Source organism: Sinohyriopsis cumingii, chromosome 15 (assembly GCF_028554795.1).
Source record: "Sinohyriopsis cumingii isolate HCF-2022 chromosome 15, ASM2855479v2, whole genome shotgun sequence".
NCBI classification, from domain to species: domain Eukaryota; kingdom Metazoa; phylum Mollusca; class Bivalvia; order Unionida; family Unionidae; genus Sinohyriopsis; species Sinohyriopsis cumingii.
In genome coordinates, this window is record NC_142975.1 from 114,455,422 (window position 1) to 114,475,545 (window position 20,124).

Below are 20,124 nucleotides of genomic sequence, written 5' to 3' on the forward strand. Positions count from 1 at the left end.
ATTCTTTATAAAAAAACTTCTTCATCCAAGAAATTTATAGAATGTCTTTAATGTTTATAATACAGTGAAGTTACATCATGGAATACTTTGTGTGCATAATTGCATTTCAATATACTCTAATATTCTGCCATTCTTAACAGGAAAAAGGTTGTTTTGCATTTGTATTGACATCTTAGCTGTAGAACTGGCTATTCATTTTGGGGTACTTCCTGAGGTCAAACAAGCTTCCCTTTAAGTGCAAACTGAAAGTTGTAGAACTGGCTATTCATTTTGGGGTACTTCCTGAGGTCAAACAAGCTTCCCTTTAAGTGCAAACTGAAAATTACATCCTCACAACCACATCAGAAGCCACCCACATTTTGACAATGAAAGAACTTACCTGTGCCAGTTCTATGCAGAAATGGGCACTTGTCATCTATCTTCAGAAAAGTCATGATCTGACATTCCAACTTGTGTGGCCATTCCATGTTTTACACTTCCTCACAGCAGCAAATATGCACAATGAGCATCGTCAATACTGAGAAAAATTCAACAAGATATTTGGGAAGTTTGCACAACAGTACCATCTACCTAGTCACTGTTGAGTCCAGAGACAAACACTAATTACACCTGTATTACCATCAAACCCACCACCCAAATATTGGTAGCAGCAATTTCTGCATCTGGTTAAGACTGTTTTCCACTGTCCAATTGATTTTAAAGGAAAAAAATTGTGTACTTTTTAATGTCCATGTGGTTGTGATCATGTGTGCACAAGTATGTGTGGGTGTGGCAATGCTATTTATCACTGCAAAGTCTGTGGGGTTGTGATTCTGTGTACACGTTTGTGTGGGTGTTTCCAAGTTAACCTGCCAATTTTTGTTCGAAGGTAAAAATTAAATACTTCAAAAGAAAACATTTTTTCTTTTCAAAATTCTAAAAAGTGGAATTTCTGTTTGCTTTGAAAAGAATTATGAGTGGTCAGTATTTGGACTGAACTGCACATTCAACGGCATTCTATGGGGGTTTTATCTTGCATCCTTAATAACAAGAAGTGATACAAAGTATTCAAGCCTTTATTTTTACCTTTCAATTTCTTGCTACAAAAAAACCCATGTCACAAATGTACTGTTGACAGATCTTTCAGAATTTGTCAGAACTTAAATGTATATTTAATAGCATGGAACAAATCTTATTTTCAGATGAATATTATGTACTGAATGAAAAGGTATAGTACACAAGTCTATACCAATGATGGTATCCTTGATTATGTATGTTAAATCCCAGTTTGAAATAAAGAATTAAGTGCACACATATCACTACTACTTATATAATTACTAAGTCATTCACACATAATCTGTATTAACTTGTCCATCTATAAACAGTAATTCATTTAGTTACAAGTTCCTGAATGAAAACTTATTTTTTGAAGAAGCAACAATATATACATAAATATAAAATAAATGGAATGTTTATGAACAATACTTCTTTTCTCAAAATGTTTCCAAGAAATGAACAGCTGTAATAAAAACATTTAAAAAAGAACTCAACATCATGAAATTACATCCTATAACGAAAAAAATTTAAAACTAAGTCAATACATAAGTAGAATTGGTATTTAGTATTGTAGTACTGTCTTAATTTGTAACTCATCAGTTGAACTGGAAAAATAAATGCAAGTATAACAAACTTTCACTATAACTTAATCTTTTAGGCTCAGATAAAGTGGGAACAAAATGAAGAAGAAAGTCAATAAGATCATATAATACATTCTTGAATAGTTTGATTTTTACTCATGCCATACCAGATCCAACTCACATTATACCTAATGCATGTCATACCAGATGGTACTCATGCCATACCAGATCCAACTCACATTATACCTAATGCATGTCATACCAGATGGTACTCGTGCCATACCAGATCCAACTCACATTATACCTAATGCATGTCATACCAGATGGTACTCGTGCCATACCAGATCCAACTCACATTATACCTAATGCATGTCATACCAGATGGTACTCGTGCCATACCAGATCCAACTCACATTATACCTAATGCATGTCATACCAGATGGTACTCGTGCCATACCAGATCCAACTCACATTATACCTAATGCATGTCATACCAGATGGTACTCGTGCCATACCAGATCCAACTCACATTATACCTAATGCATGTCATACCAGATGGTACTCGTGCCATACCAGATCCAACTCACATTATACCTAATGCATGTCATACCAGATGGTACTCGTGCCATACCAGATCCAACTCACATTATACCTAATGCATGTCATACCAGATGGTACTCGTGCCATACCAGATCCAACTCACATTATACCTAATGCATGTCATACCAGATGGTACTCGTGCCATACCAGATCCAACTCACATTATACCTAATGCATGTCATACCAGATGGTACTCGTGCCATACCAGATCCAACTCACATTATACCTAATGCATGTCATACCAGATGGTACTCGTGCCATACCAGATCCAACTCACATTATACCTAATGCATGTCATACCAGATGGTACTCGTGCCATACCAGATCCAACTCACATTATACCTAATGCATGTCATACCAGATGGTACTCATGCCATACCAGATCCAACTCACATTATACCTAATGCATGTCATACCAGATGGTACTCATGCCATACCAGATCCAACTCACATTATACCTAATGCATGTTATACCAGATGATACTCATGTCATACCAGATCCAACTCACATTATACCTAATTATACTCAAGTCATACAAGATCCAACTCACATTATACCTAATGCATATCATACTAGATGTTACTCATGTCATATCAAATGTTACTCACATCATACCAGAAACATGTCATACCAGATGTAAATTGTGTTATACCAGATATATGTCATACTAGATGTTACTCATATTTTAGCAGGTACATGTCATGCCAATATTACACATGTTAGCAAATGCATGTCATGCCACTGTGACTCATGTCACAACAGATGTTCCTTATGTTCTATCAGATACATGTCATACCAGATGTAACTCATGTCATACCAGATGTAACTCATGTCATTCTTGATGCAACTCTCAACCAAACTGAACTAGGACTCAATGACATTTGATGTCACAACTATGTGAAGTAAAAACTATGTTTTCCAGAAGGTTTGATTTTAAAAGGTGAGTTTGGTCCTTTGTACAGAGTTACATTTTACAATGGGAACTTGATATGTTACAGAATCTACATTTCTTAACTAGTTAGACCTGTATCACCAGTTTCAAAGATGATGTAAAAACAAATGAATGAATGCTCATCTGAGTGACAGTTCATTGGAATTTTTATTTACATGGGATCTGACATAGCAATAAGGCAGTTCATTGAAATTTATATTTACTTGGGATCTGACATAGCAATAAGACAATTCATTGGAATTTTTATTTACTTGGGATCTGACATAGCAATAAGACAGTTCACTGGAATTTTTATTTACTTGGGATCTGACATAGCAATAAGGCAGTTCATTGGAATTTTTATTTACTTGGGATCTGACATAGCAATAAGACAGTTCATTGGAATTTTTATTTACATGGGATCTGACATAGCAATAAGGCAGTTCATTGAAATTTATATTTACTTGGGATCTGACATAGCAATAAGACAATTCATTGGAATTTTTATTTACTTGGGATCTGACATAGCAATAAGACAGTTCACTGGAATTTTTATTTACATGGGATCTGACATAGCAATAAGGCAGTTCATTGAAATTTATATTTACTTGGGATCTGACATAGCAATAAGACAATTCATTGGAATTTTTATTTACTTGGGATCTGACATAGCAATAAGACAGTTCACTGGAATTTTTATTTACTTGGGATCTGACATAGCAATAAGGCAGTTCATTGGAATTTTTATTTACTTGGGATCTGACATAGCAATAAGGCAGTTCATTGGAATTTATATTTACTTGGGATCTGATATAGCAATAAGGCAGTTCATTGGAATTTTTATTTACTTGGGATCTGACATAGCAATAAGAGAGTTCATTTGAAATTATATTTACTTGGGATCTGATATAGCAATAAGACAGTTCATTGGAATTTTTATTTACTTGGGATCTGACATAGCAATAAGACAGTTCATTGGAATTTTTATTTACTTGGGATCTGACATAGCAATAAGACAGTTCATTTGAAATTATATTTACTTGGGATCTGATATAGCAATAAGACAGTTCATTGGAATTTTTATTTACTTGGGATCTGACATAGCAATAAGGCAGTTCACTGGAATTTTTATTTACTTGGGATCTGACATAGCATTAAGACAGTTTCACAAAGTCACTATTTCAAGAACAACATACAGTAGCATTACTACACTGAGCATGAAGACATAAAAATACTGTTAAAAGGCACCATACTTTGGTTTGTTCATGACACTATTCCAATTACTGTTACTCTTCAGTTGTCTGATGAGTAGCACATACACAGTGATTCTAAAACATGTTATCATTCCATATGAAATTATTAAAAAAAGATTTTTTTAAGGAGATTACATTTTTTCCCCTCAATGGTATAGCAAGATAAATTGAATATGTATCTGGATACCTTTAAGCTATAGTTTTATATTGCTTAATGGCACCATAGTGTGCTGTCATGAGGTGTATATATACAATGATGTAATTTTGAAGAAAAATCCATGATAGAGTACCCCCTCATTATAATACTGGCTATGGGAGTCATAGAGTATACCTCCTTACCGTGAGACTGCTTTATAATTAAGTATGTAATACCATACCTCCTCATAATGCTGTCCACTGGAGTCAGAGTATGCTGCATTAAAGTGAGACTACCTTATAGTGAAGCACATGATACAGTACTCCCTCATTATACTACTGCCATTGGAGTCACAGATTATACTGACTTATGGTGAGACTACCTTATAGTGAAGCACATGATACAGTACCCCTTCATTACAATACTGCCACTGGAGTCATAGAGTATACTGACTTATAGTGAGACTACCTTATAGTGAAGCACATGATACAGTACTCCCTCATTATACTACTGCCATTGGAGTCATAGAGTATACTGACTTACAGTTAGACTACCTTATAGTGAAGCACATGATACAGTACCCCTTCATTATAATACTGCCACTGGAGTCATAGAGTATACTGACTTATAGTGAGACTACCTTATAATGAGGCACATGATACAGTACTTCCTCATTATACTACTGCCATTGGAGTCATAGAGTATACTGACTTATAGTGAGACTACCTTACAGTGAAGCACATGATACAGTACTCTTTCATTATACTACTGCCACTGGAGTCAGAGAGTATACTGACTTACAGTGAGACTACCTTATAAAGATGTACATGATACAGTACTCCCTCATTATACTACTGCCATTGGAGTCATAGAGTATACTGACTTACAGTGAGACTACCTTATAAAGAAGTACGTGATACAGTACTCCCTCATTATACTACTGCCATTGGAGTCAGAGTATACTGACTTACAGTGAGACTACCTTATAAAGAAGTACATGATACAGTACTCCCTCATTATACTACTGCCATTGGAGTCGTAGAGTATACTGACTTACAGTGAGACTACCTTATAAAGAAGTACATGATACAGTACTCTTTCATTATACTACTGCCATTGGAGTCATAGAGTATGCTGACTTACAGTGAGACTACCTTATAAAGATGTACATGACACAATACTCCCTCATTATACTACTGCCACTGGAGTCATTGAGTATACTGATTTACAGTGAGACTATCTTATAAAGAAGTACATGATAGAGTACTCCCTCATTATACTACTGCCACTGGAGTCATAGAGTATAATGACTTACAGTGAGACTACCTTATAATGAAGTACAACTAAATAATAAAATGGGATCCATAACCATAATCACCTTATATCAAGAACTGTTATAATGAAGACCCTTACAGCAAGAGAATGCAGTATTAAATAGACTTATTACCTAGATAACACAGAAGTCATTATTTTAATTCATCATGCATACTTTGAACAGGCATATTTAATTACAATTTAATTTGATATACTAGGACTATTTTATTGTTTTCACCATAATAAAAAATTCTGAGAACTCTGAACTCAATATTTTAAATTACTGCTTTAAAATATGGGTCTTACAAAAGCTCTAAATGAACCAAGTTGTACAGGTAAAATTAATCTAACAGGTTATATTAACAATATTCATCTAGTCACTTCCTGAAAAGTTAGATGTTATCAATGTGACATCCATTCTATTCAACAAAGACTTAACATGCAAGAATTCTTCAATTGGGAAATTTAGCTCAACTCAACAAATGGTAACTGACAACTTTTGATTTTCTCATATAGTGGAGCAGACAAGTGATATAATTGTTCACTTGGTGATACAATCACCAAATTTGGCATGTATTATCTCCTAGGGTCACTTTACAAGAAAGAAATGTTAGCCACCTAAAAATCAAGAAGGCCACCAAAAAGTGTTTATTTCTTTTATACCTTTTGAGCAAAATATATATTGCTATTACAATAACATGTGTCATCTGTATTGATCATAAGGACCTTGTTGCCATCCATCACTGCATATCTAGCATGTACAAAATTTTGGGTATCAGCTTCTTTATGAGAACTGGGGGACCAATTGTCTAGGCGATGTTTCGATTGCTGATGGCATTTCTCACATTGTGCCAATCACCATATTTGTGTTGCTTACATGAGCTATAATGTACTTGGTGCAGAATGCCTCAACTGTCGGCAGCATCCTGGCATATTCGCCAAATGTCTTTGTTTTACATGTTGACGAGTATTCATCACTGCTGGCATATTCACCAATTGTCTTTGTTGTACATGTTGACAGAGTATTCATCACTGCTGGCATATTCACCAAATATCTTTGTTGTACATGTTGACTGAGTATTCATCACTGCTGGCGTATTCACCAAATGTCTTTGTTGTACATGTTGACAGAGTATTCATCACTGCTGAGCCATGTGAGCATTTATGTCTGGCTCACTGTTTGCAAATGCCACCAGAGCTTTGATTCAAGACTGTCAATCAGCTGAGATTTGTGATAGACATGGAGCTTCCTAATTTCATTCAAAGTGGCAGAAACAAACTGGTTTTCATACTGGAAGAATTCATGAATGTTACTCTGTCTAGTTTGGCAGGAGATAAAGAGTTTCAAGAACAGGTGATAGTCATTCTTCAGAACCTTTTGATTGGGAGTAACTGGAAATGGCTACCTGTTTAAAGACTGCAACTTTTAACTTCATGATGGGTTGATATAACAAGCATTCATCCTCACTTTTAAGACACTCTAAGAATGACTTAAACTGCTCCCTGCTTCTCTTGTAATATGTTCCAATTGCATCAGAAAGACTAAGACCAGCAAGATTAAGACCAGCAAGACTAAGACCAGCAAGACTAAGACCAGCAAGATTAAGACCAGCAAGACAAAGACCAGCAAGATTAAGACCAGCAAGACTAAGACCAGCAAGACAAAGACCAGCAAGACTAAAACCAGCAAGACTAAGACCAGTAAGATTAAGACCAGCAAGACTAAGACCAGCAAGACTAAGACCAGCAAGACTAAGACCAGCAAGACTAAGACAAGCAAGATTAAGACCAGCAAGATTAAGACCAGCAAGACTAAGACAAGCAAGACTAAGACCAGCAAGACTAAGACAAGCAAGACTAAGACCAGCAAGACTAAGACAAGCAAGATTAAGACCAGCAAGACTAAGACCAGCAAGACTAAGACCAGCAAGACTAAGACAAGCAAGATTAAGACCAGCAAGACTAAGGCCAGCAAGACTAAGACAAGCAAGATTAAGACCAGCAAGACTAAGACCAGCAAGACAAAGACCAGCAAGACTAAAACCAGCAAGACTAAGACAAGCAAGATTAAGACCAGCAAGACTAAGACAAGCAAGATTAAGACCAGCAAGACTAAGACCAGCAAGATTAAGACCAGCAAGACTAAGACAAGCAAGATTAAGACCAGCAAGACAAAGGCCAGAGGGGCCCCGAGTGGCCGAGTGGTCTAAAGCGCTCTCCATTACGGATCACTGCCATCTCACCTCTGTCTGCATGGGTTCGAGTCCAGGATTCTGCCAATGTGGGTATTTGAGAAAGCTTGCCAGTAGCTTCTCGTGGGTCGGTGGTTCTTTCTCAGGGTTTTCCCAAGTTCTTCCTCCACCATTAATACTGGCCGCCATGCATAGCCTATCATGTGCTGAAAAATGGCGTTAAACCCAACAACAACAACAACAACAACAACAAAGGCCAGCAAGACCAAGACCAGCAAGATTAAGACCAGCAAGACTAAGACAAGCAAGATTAAGACCAGCAAGACCAAGGCCATCAAGACTAAGACCAGCAAGACTAAGATCAGCAAGACTAAGCCTGGCAAGACTAAGATTGGCAAGATCCTTGGTATCTAATGTAGTAATGTAAGCAGGTCTCTTGACTCTTCTTCAGAAGGATTACCTATGTCATGCATTACTATGGTAAGATTAATCTTTCAAGGAATGTACTTTGCATACAGGGGACCCAAGTGGAAGAGTGGTCTAAAGCACTCTCCATTACGGATCACTGCCATCTCACCTCTGTCTGTGTGGGTTCGAGTCTCGGATTCGGCCAATGTGGGTATGTGAGAAAACTTGCCAGTAGCTTCTCGTGGGTCGGTGGTTCTTTCCGGGGTTTTACCAGGTTCTACATCTAACCAATAATACTGGCTGCCATGTATAGCCTATCATGTGCTGAAAAATGGTGTTAAACCCTACAACAACAACAATTTTCTGTACTGTCTTTATGATGGCCACTATTCACTCTTGCATCTTTAGTTTTGAAGCTGCCTCATACTGTTACAAGTTTACTCACCTCAAGACCAGCCTTCATCCACCTTCAAAGTCTTGATAGATTCTCAGACATGTCAATGACTCCTCTGTCATCTTTATTGAGTTTAATGACCTACCCGTGATCCTAATCAATGACTATTTCTTAGAGTTCCCTATCAGATCGGTGTACAGCAAAGTTTCTCATGTGAAATGCCTTTCCCACTTGTGGAAGCTGATGCTCCTGTGATGTCTCTAAGGTGAACTGGAAGTCACAGTGCGTAATTCAGATTGTGGTATGATGATGTTATCTTCCGAGTTTAAAGCTGCTTCCTCCTTCACTGCAATATTTAGTGTATGCTTCCTTCATGAGCAGGTAGAAAACACATTATATTGTCTGATAAGGTGGCATGTTCATTTGATGCTTGATGCTGACAGGAAGGATTCTGCAATACCAGATGAGGCTACACCTGCCTCAGCAAGGACAATTGTCCATGTTCTATCTTGAAGCAAAGTTCCAATTCCCCTCAGTGTAGCCATCTCCACATGTAATCCTCTGATCATAATGACAAACTTGTGTTAACCATAGGACTCTGGCCCATGCCATATGATCTGCTTGGATAGTGCATGAATGGTCTGGTCAGCAGTTTGCAGATGTTTGTCTTCGATTAAAAACTGCTCTCAGACTTTATCCATCACATGCTTTATGGTGGCTACAAAATGTTCATTATCTCAGAGGTGAGGTAAAAGAATGTGATGCTGACTTCAAATTTCTGGTTTCTCTTCTGAGATACATGGTGAGCTGACCACGATACAATAACAGCACCATTAACATTTTCAGTGATGTCCAAGCCATTCATACTCTGCTGCAAGATGTCTTCTTTGTAACCTAGTACATGGCACATACAAAATTGATGGTTGGATAGAGTTGGATTTGGATTCTTCTTTATGAAGAAAGCTGGTGAAATGTTTGTGAAAGAGTCTGGAACTGTCCTTACCTTTTCTTCTATGATATGAAGTGGTTCAGGCATCTCACATTCATTGTCTGAGCTTGGATGCTGGAGATCAGAAATGCTAGTGCCTTGAAATAATGTGGTTGATGTTGTTGCAGATGGATTATGATCAATACTGTCCATGGCATATGTTGTAGATAACCCTGTTCTCAAAGTAGGTGGACACACTAATCCATCTTCCACAAATTTGTTACCACTCCAGTCCCAAGTTGTGCTGAAATGTTTTACCATTTCTTCCCCTAACAGTAACTAAATCTAACTTTAAAAGTTGCATATGGTACTCAAAGCAATTTTTTTCTCAGAAATCTAAGCCTGCCATTTACGTATCATATATACTTGCCAGTCAAGAGCAACTGTGATCTGCACAGACTCAGATCTGCTATCAAACAACATACAAGCAAATCTGGGTATCTGCAGATTGTAAGGCATAATCAGTGGAATAAACAGCATAGACCTTGATCTAACAATGCATTATGTGATAGCAGATTTAAGTCTATCTTACAGACTATTGGTCTCAACTTACAAGTACTTATGTTAATGTACCTGAATGTCTCATATGTAGTACTTGAATGTCTCATATGTAGTACTTAAATATCTCAAATGTAGTACTTGAATGTCTCAAATGTAGTACTTGAATGTCTCATATGTAGAACTTGAATGTCTCAAATGTAGTACTTGAATGTCTCATATGTAGTACTTGAATGTCTCAAATATAATACCTGAATGAAGACAAACTGCATTAAAAAAATCTGTGCAGTTTAAAGTGACTTAGGTACAAATGTTAAGTTAGTCTGGTTTCCTGACTAACTCCACTAAATCTAATATGAAACCCGGATCCAAGTAAAACACAGACGAACCAGTCAGATACTACTGTAAAGTTAGTCTGGTTTCCTAACTCTACTAAATCTAATATGAACCCCGAATCCAAGTAAAACATAGATGAACCAGTCAGGTACTACTGTAAAAGTTAGTCTGGTTTCCTAACTCTACTAAATCTAATATGAAACCCAGATCCAAGTAAAACACAGATGAACCAATCATCTGCAGTTTACTGCAACAATCATATTTCCTTCATTTTTGCTTTGTTTCAGTAAGTCCATATTTTAAGGGTTACTTTTGTAAGACATGGCAAAATCATAAGGGTTGGCAAGTCTGCATATCTAGTACCTGAATGTGTCATATTTACTTCAAATCTTTTATTTTTCCTGTCGAATTCAAGACCCAAAATTGCACTTCTATTACACAAATGAAATGAGAAAAGAAGAAACAAACTATATAAAATGTATATGCAACAATACAAGAAAACATGATGTATAAACCATTGCTAACACTGTAGTACAATAATAGTCACATACAATTTTCATGCTTCTACAGTAGAAAAAAAATTCATAGCTCCTACAAGAAGTACGAAGAACTTGAACACAAAACATTTAAAAGAATCTTCACATTTCCCATGGAACTCCTGCTGGAAAGTAATATGTTAACATTTCACTATATTTATGCATGTGAAAAATTAAAATGACGTAAGGTAACTGTGAGTTTTCAATCAATTAAAGATTTAGTTGCAGTACTTTTAATGTGGTACAAATTGTGTATAAATTTCAGGTTGCTATAAGCTATTTATCAGCACCATTCACTGATCATGTTGCTTGTAATTAACTACAGTGACCCCATCTTGTAAGGGCACCCTCTAAATTAATAGTTTTGACAATTAACTTTAATTATTAACTCCTTAATATCTCTTAACCTATCAAACCAATAGTTTGACATCTGGTGTGAGTGATTAAAAAGTTTTATATAATGCAGATAAACATGTCCATGCTCAAATGACCAAGGTCTCACAAAACATACCAAAATACAGAGAACTTGTACTAACTTAGAGCTGTGAGAACTCAAAAAGCACGACTTGGATTTAGCCAAAATTAGGAATCTGGCTTACCTGTATTTAAAGCAATAAGTTTCTTAAATTTTACATGTTTTGCCCCTTTAATAAAAAGATTTCCTATGCAAATGATACAGGGTACAACAAACAGTGGAACCATTAACATAGGCTAACACAGCCTGCACTGAGGTGGTGATAGTAACCTTAGACAGTTTACTTTTTCACTTGGCTTTATAATAAACCATCATTTGTGATAAGATATTACAAATTAACAGACACATAATGGAATGGTAAAGCAAACTGTAACAAATCCAAATGGAATGCATCAAAATTTGTTGGCAAAGTTCCAACCAGATTCTAAAGGAATGTATCAAAAGTGATAGGAAAATGTGTAGTCTTGTGGCAGTGGTGGTATTGGTGGTGGTTCTTTAGGTATTGTAATTCCCTCAATGTCAAGAAGCCGAATCTTTATCTCCATGTTCAACAGCAAATCCAAGTCCTTTTCTGTCTTCTTGCTTGTCATCTGGAAATTTAATTCAAATTGATTTCACATGTCTCAAATAAAAATCTATTCAGTTCAGTTCAAATAATTAAGTTCCTCCAAATTCAAATCAATGTCATTGATTTAATTCTATATCAATTCAATCTGAAGTAGATTCATTCAAAATTATAATTTTATTTGTACAGTCCATATATAGTACTGGAGTATTAATCAGTCCATATATAGTACTGGAGTATTAATCAGTCCATAAATACTACTGGAGTATTACTCAGTCCATATATAGTACTGAAGTATTAATTAGTCCATAAATAATACTGGAGTATTAATCAGTCCATATATAGTATTGGAGTATTAATCAGTCCATATATAGTACTGGAGTATTAATCAGTCCATATATAGTATTGGAGTATTAATCAGTCCATATATAGTACTGGAGTATTAATCAGTCCATATATAGTATTGGAGTATTAATCAGTCCATATATAGTACTGGAGTATTACTCAGTCCATATATAGTACTGGAGTATTAATCAGATCAAACTGCAAAATAGCAAAGACCCACATCTTCTATCTAATATTTCTGAAGATCTGGGTCTATGCAGTTTGTTTGGAATAATCAGTAGAATAAATAAAATAGACCCTGATCCACAGCTGCATTCTGTGATGGTAGATCAGGGTCTATGTTGTGTGCAATCGGACCCCAAGCTATATGCAAGTATATATGATACATTTTGCTGTTCCTTTGTGGATATAAAAAATATCCACAGTAAGTACACTGTACAAATTTCAGATCCTTCGCCTAATGGGGTTTGAAAAATGTTTTCAACAAAATACAGTATTTCTTTGTTATTATGCCATCCATGCCATAGAGTATACCACCTTATAATCAGACTTATAATGAAGACCATAACAGTAATACCTCATTATAATGCTATCCATGCCATAGATTATACCACCTTATAATCATACTTAAATGAAGAACATAACAGTAATACCTCATTATAATGATATCCATGCCACATAGTATACCACCTTATAATCAGACTTACAATGAAGACCAAAACAGTAATACCTCATTATAATGATATCCATGCCATATAGTATACCACCCTATAATCAGACTTATAATGAAGACCATAACATTAATACCTCATTATAATGCTGTCCATGTCATAGAGTATACCACCTTATAATCAGACTTATAATGAAGAACATAACAGTAATACCTCAATATAATGCTGTCCATGCAAGTCAAGGGGTATACTGCCTTTTAGTGAGGCAGATTTACAATGAAGTAAATAACACATATATTTTCATTACTATATAATACAATGGAATCCATGACAATACTCCTCTTTTCACAGGAACTGTGCTATACTGAAGGGTCCTATACTGAGGAAGTGTATGTGATCATTAATCTTGCATGATAATTACAAAATACATAAATAATATACAAAACAAACTGAGGGAACCATGGTAGCTTAGTTGGTAAAGTGTCAACCTCTTAATGCACAAGTCATGGATTTGATACCTGTCTAGGCAAGCTCAGACCTGTTTGAGTAAAGTCTTAACAAAGTTATTGCATACAAGATGGCCACATCGCTTAACTGGCATGAAGCAGCTGTTCCATTTTTTAGTGCCGTTTTCATGATATTTGTGCTTGCTGCCTGTCTTCATCTACGTTATTGTGTTCATTATGTACTGACTGTTCAATTCATGTGTTTCTTCATCTCCTTGTTTCGGAAATGAGAACAATTAGAATTTTTCTCAGCTGTCTTGCTCCACTGTTTTTGAACAAACCGCCATCATGTGATATCCGCCAGTCAACCCGTTTATGCTATGATACTTTAAATGATCACTCCTTGGTTCTCCACACTACATTGTGCTCTAGACTAAACGAACTGGGACTACATTCATCACCTAAATGTAAACAGAAGTGAAAAAAGAAGCGTTGTTTCAAAGCTGGCCGGCATAGAACAGGAAGAAGAATTCCAGTTATCTCCCTTATTTCGGCTGAACAATTTAAAACAAATTTGACTGTTAATTTAGATAACCTAATTCAAATCCCTATTAATTCATCAACCTTTGTGTCAACTATCCAAGAGATACTTCTGCGTATTGAATTATTCAATGCCCAGTCAGTAGGACCACCGGAAAAGTGCACAGAAATAGTTAATTTTATCAACGACCAGAATATTGACGTCTTTTTCCTGACAGAAACATGGCTAAAAACATCAGGCGATGAGCCCAAGTGTGTGGATCTAACACCCGCTGGTTACTCCATCAAGTCGTTCCCCCATAACTCTCATGGAAGTGGAATTGCTGTCACCACAAAGAACTCCATGATCAAACGTCTTAACCACAACATTCAATTTTGACCACACATTGTTTTAACTAGTCCAAACCACACTCACACTGGAGCAAAGGTCCATTTTTTCTGCCTATACAACCCTCCTCCTAGTAGAAAAAACAGGCTGGCTGACTCTCTTTTTGGAGCAGTTTCTGAATCTCCTGGAGTATGGAAATTTGATATGTGGCAACCGGATTATTCTTGGAGATTTCAACTTTCACTTTGACTGTCCCGGAAACCCAAACACATCAAAAACTCATAGATTCCATTAATGTTTTCAACTTCAAACAGTCAGTTAACCAACCCACCCATAAACATGGTCACATTTTAGACTGGATTCTTCACAGACCTGATGATAACATTCTACAGTCCTCCCTGGTATCCCATGACCTTGCATCAGATCACCTCTGCACTATATGCCATCTTGACGTATCAGTCCCTAACCCTCCACCTTTATCTGCTACCAAGAGAAACCTCCATATGATAAATAGAACCAAACTAATGCGCGACATCCACGCAAACCTAACAACTGGCTTACCTCCTACAGCAAAACAACTTGATAACTGCCTGCGTTCATTGCTCGACAAATATGCCCCAGCTAACAAGTGCAGAGTATCAATTCAAAAGTGTTATCCATGGTATAGCAGTGTTAGGGACCAGCTTCGCACTGCTAAAAGAGACCGCCGTAAAGCTGAGAGGCTTTGGCTTTCCACCAGACTCACAATTCATAAGCACATGTATGAAGCCGCTAAGAAGAATGTCACAAATATAGTCCATGCAGCGAAATCAGTCCACTACACTCCTAAGATCATGGAAAGTTCCAGCTGCAAAGAGCTCTTCAAGATTACTAACAAGCTATTGTCAAGGAACAAATCTACACCACTTCCAACTACCTTCTCTTTGGTCAACCTTCAGGACATGTTTGCAAATTTCTTCCATGACAAAGTACAAACCGTTAGAGATAAGCTTGAAACCACAATTTCAATTGACTCATCGTCACCATACAGTTGGGATACAGAATTTGAGCGGCAACCATTAGCAGCATTTGAACCTGTCTCTATGGATTTTGTACGTACAATCCTGATGAAGAGTGCACCAAAGATCATGTGAACTTGATCCAATTCCAACATCACTGCTGCTTGTGTGCTTAGATCCAGTATTGCCTTCACTAACTGATGTTATTAATACCTCTCTCTCATCCGGGGAATTGCCATCATTTTTCAGAATTGCCACTGTAAAGCCCCTGCTGAAGAAACCAACACTAGACCATAACCATTTAAAGAACTACCACCCAGTTTCTAATCTCCCATTCATATAAAAAATCTTAGAAAAGCTTGTTCTATCCCAGCTTGTATCTCATCTGAATTCAAACAGTCTTTTTAGCAATGTACAATCTGCATATCACCCTTGCCACAGTACTGAAACTACTCTTCTAAAAGTAGTTAATGACATTCTCTCTGTGTTGGATAGCGGAATGATTACAGTCCTCACCCTCTCACCCTCCTTGATTTGTCTGCAGCATTTGACACAATAGACCATGACACATTACTTCACCGTCTCCAGCATGTATTTGGCATTCATGATACAGCCTTACTGTGGTTCAAGTCCTACTTGGTCAACAGGACACAAATTGTATCTGCAAATGGAATACACTCCAGCCCAAATGATCTCTGTTGGGTGTTCCACAGGGGGCTGTTCTTGCACCTGTTTTCTTCATTCTTTATACTCAGTTGCTCTCAAGTGTCATAGATCATCATCCAGTGTCTCACCAATTGTACGCTGATGACACCCAAATATACAAACCTAGCCACCCGGCTGAAGTTGAAGCTACCATTCAAGGTGTAGAGAGGTGCATTCTGATGTGAAATCATGGATGACATGTAACAAGCTGCAGATGAATGATGATAAAACTGAGGCCATTCTGATCATAACACAAAGACTGTCTCATTCACATCCTTTACCTCAAACAATAAATATCAGCAACACCAACATTAAATTCACACAATCAGTATGAAACCTAGGTGTTACTCTGGACAGTACTCTCACATTGCACCAACATGTCATGAACATATGCAAGGCTGCATATCTTGAGCTGAGATGCATCAGCTGAATTCGTAAATATCTTTCAGTTGATGCCACTAAAACACTTGTGTGTTCATTAGTACTTTCAAGACTGGACTATTGTAACTCAATTCTGTCTGGTTCATCTCAATATCTGCTCCAGAAACTTCAAAAAGTTCAAAACACAGCTGCTCGGATCATACTTAGAGTACCATGATCAGAGCACACCTCCCCGCTGCTCTGTACCCTACACTGGCTATCCATTTGATCCAGAATCAAACACAAAATTTGTTCTCTGTGCTACATTTCACTGTCGGACTCCAGTCCAACATACCTGTCCGACCTCACCCATGTGTACACACCAGCAAGATACTTACGCTCCTCTTCTGACAATCGTATACTCATTATTCCCACTATGAAAACAAAGTCATATGGACAGCATTCTTTTGCATACCAGGGCCCACCAACGTGGAATCAATTGCCCACTGAACTTAGACACAAAGACACAGTGATCCCATTCAAGAGTGCTCTCAAAACTCACTTATTTCGACTGCAAGAACAAACTTAAAGACCTAATAATGTTTCCTTCCTTAAACATTCTCAGCATGTTTTTTTATGTTTTCTAATTTCTGGGTGTTTGTTTTTGTAATCATAAAATTATATGTTTTTTAACTTATTGGTGTTGTCTAATGTTATAAAGCACTTAGAGCTTCTAAAGATTAGGCGCTATATAAAGTCCTCATTATTATTATTATTATTGTGATGATTTCCTTAAATACGTAAATGAGCCAAATCACTTAGACTGGTTCAGGAATTTCATTCTGGAATACCATTATCTGTAATGCTAGTATAGCAATGAAAACCAAATCAACTAAGTCTAAAATGAGGCTATCAGGGGAAATCTGCAACTGAATAAAAATGAGATGATGAGAACTTGTGAAACTTGCATGTCACAAATAAATGAAAATCCATTTTAGTTAATGCAAAGGGAAAACAAAGATAATAACCTATTTAAATGCTTTATATCACACAAGTTATCAACTATCTGTATCACGTCATGGGTCCTCAAATTTTTTTTCCAGTTTAATGCACGACTGATTTTTATCTCCCTTTAGTATGCCTTCTGGTTGTAAAAATCAAAGAAGTCTTCAATCACATATCGACTCAATGTAATGCTAATGGCATTGAGCTTACAATTATCAGAGAGTTTAAATTTTTTTGCCAACTATCTTAACAGGAATGGCTGTTTTTTCTGTGTCAATACCATGAAGAAACTAACAAACTGCTTTACTGAGGGAATAATGGATTACAAGTTGTGGTGCATGTCAGCTGTATTTGTTGGTGCCTACTGACAACACCTTCAGTGATTAATTGTGAGTATCTAAGCAGTTTTTGGCCTGACAGTTGTTTATTCACCAATCAGTTTCTGAATAAAGGTAAAATATTCCTTAGTTTACATCTGAATGTGATTTTCATTTTCATTCGCTTTAACAAAAACTTGTTCAGTGTCTGGGCAAAATAGTGCACAACTGAAAATTGTCAGGAAAAATGGAAGGTAGTTCTATTTAGGTTGGTTATTGTACATTTGTTCTGTGCCCAAAAAAGCTAATTTTACTTGAATATAAAGATAAAATAATGTCAAATCTTTATAACCCAATTTATTTCTGACTGACAAAATTTAACTACATGTACTCCTTAGAAAACAAGAAATACTCTTTTAAATAAGTCTATCAGTAAATCTTCTGATAATAGTTTCCAACAGTCAACCAAATAACATTAGAAACTGACAAATGAGGAAAACTCAGTCACACACAATGAATCAATGATGTTCCAAGTGAAATGTTTTAAAGTATCATGCATACCTTATTTTGTAAAAGGGTATTGATTCCATCCACCCAAATGTCAAATTCTGCTTCATTATTGGCGATGAAATTGTGAACATCTTCATTATCCTCACCCATTATTGTAAAGGCTAATTCAGATGCAGCTTGCTGAAGAATGAAAGTAGCAAAATATAATGCAATGAATGTCACATTTCAAATTCTTTAAAACAATATTTATTTTTTGGAAGAAATATCTTATAAATTATGCTAAACAATGTATATGTTCATCTGAACCTGGCTGGGTTGGCTGCCATGTTGTCCCTGGGTGAGGTATTTTATTCCAAATGCCATGGCATACTGTAACTTACTTATCATATGCTGGGGAAAAAGTGAGAACAAGGAAACAAAGTGGGTCTAAGATTCCTCACCTGGCTGACATCTGCTTAACAGCCAAATGTACTATCAGTTAGCCAAGAAATCAGGGTCAGTCTGATGCTTTATGCTAAAACTTTTTCATTGACTAATATTAAGAAAGCAATTGTTTCAAGATTTCTCTAGTTTTTATTCTTCATCTCTAATGGTATATCATCATCATTTGTCTAATATTGAATGACTCCTATACCATAAAGCTTTGTGTCAAATTCTGTTCAACAGTTACCTGAGATCAGTTGGGTCAATGTTTTAGTAATGTCAGTAACAGCATCCATATCTTTCGTATAAATGTGAAAGGCATTATGGCAAGAATACTTTCTGTCAAATCTGATCAATGTTCGCTAGTTCATTTAAGAAGTTATGAAACATTTTTCTATTTTTAATAACAGCAACTGTATTTGATGACAGATTGGCATCATTTGTTCAAAATTAAAAACCATTCATGCCAAAATGAGTTCTAAAAAATTTGGTCCAAATATGTTTTTGATGAGTGGTTTTGGGGAAGAAGTCATTTTTAATTAAAGAATTTTCCGTTGTTAGTAGTGATAGCCCTATCTGATAAAAAAAGTGGCATCATTTGTATAAATTTTTATAAACCCTTTATTGCCAAAATGCTTCCTGTCAAATGTGGTTCATTTCAGATGAACAGTTTCTGAGACAAAGTCATGTAACATTTTTTCCATTGTTAGTGACAGTGGACACATTTGACTTCAGATTGCATCATTTTGTATAATACTGAAAGCTCTCTAGGCTAGGAACTTTTTGGTCAAATTTGGTCAAAATCTGTTGAGCAGTTTTTATAAAGATATTAGTTAAAGGGATTTCTATGTTAGTATTGGTAGCAATAATTAATGGTGTATCAGTACCCGTTGCATACAAAGGTAAAATTCTGATGTGTTTTTTTCCTCTTCTGTTTTACTAATGGTGGACATACCTGTTGACAGACCAACTTAATTTGCATAAATCTGAAAGGTCTTTAATACAGCATGCTTTCATACAAGTCTGGTCTAATTTTACTCAGCCATCAGTCTAAATTTACTCAACCATCAGTCTAATTTTACTCAACCATCAGTCTAATTTTACTCAGCCATCTGGAAGTCTTTTTTAAAGGTTTTGCAAGTTTCAGTAACAAGTAACAGTGGCAATATTTTACACTGGATCTGTGTCTTTTGTACAAATTAAAAAGTATTCATGCCCTGATGATTTCTGACA

General features: G+C 36.2%; 1 protein-coding gene across 2 annotated transcripts in view; it reads right to left on the reverse strand.

The window, feature by feature from the left end:
* Positions 1-1,041: 1,041 nt before the first annotated feature.
* The window catches only part of LOC149782526 (engulfment and cell motility protein 2-like), a 139,060-nt gene continuing 119,977 nt past the window's right edge, over positions 1,042-20,124 (reverse strand). For both annotated transcript variants that reach the window (XM_089933956.1, XM_089933955.1), the window contains 2 exons: positions 18,520-18,648; positions 1,042-12,268 (listed from right to left, as the gene is read on the reverse strand). In XM_089933956.1, the coding sequence (XP_089790082.1) occupies positions 12,116-12,268; positions 18,520-18,648 (282 nt within the window). In that variant the 3' untranslated portion in view covers positions 1,042-12,115. The remainder of the gene's footprint in view (positions 12,269-18,519; positions 18,649-20,124) is intronic.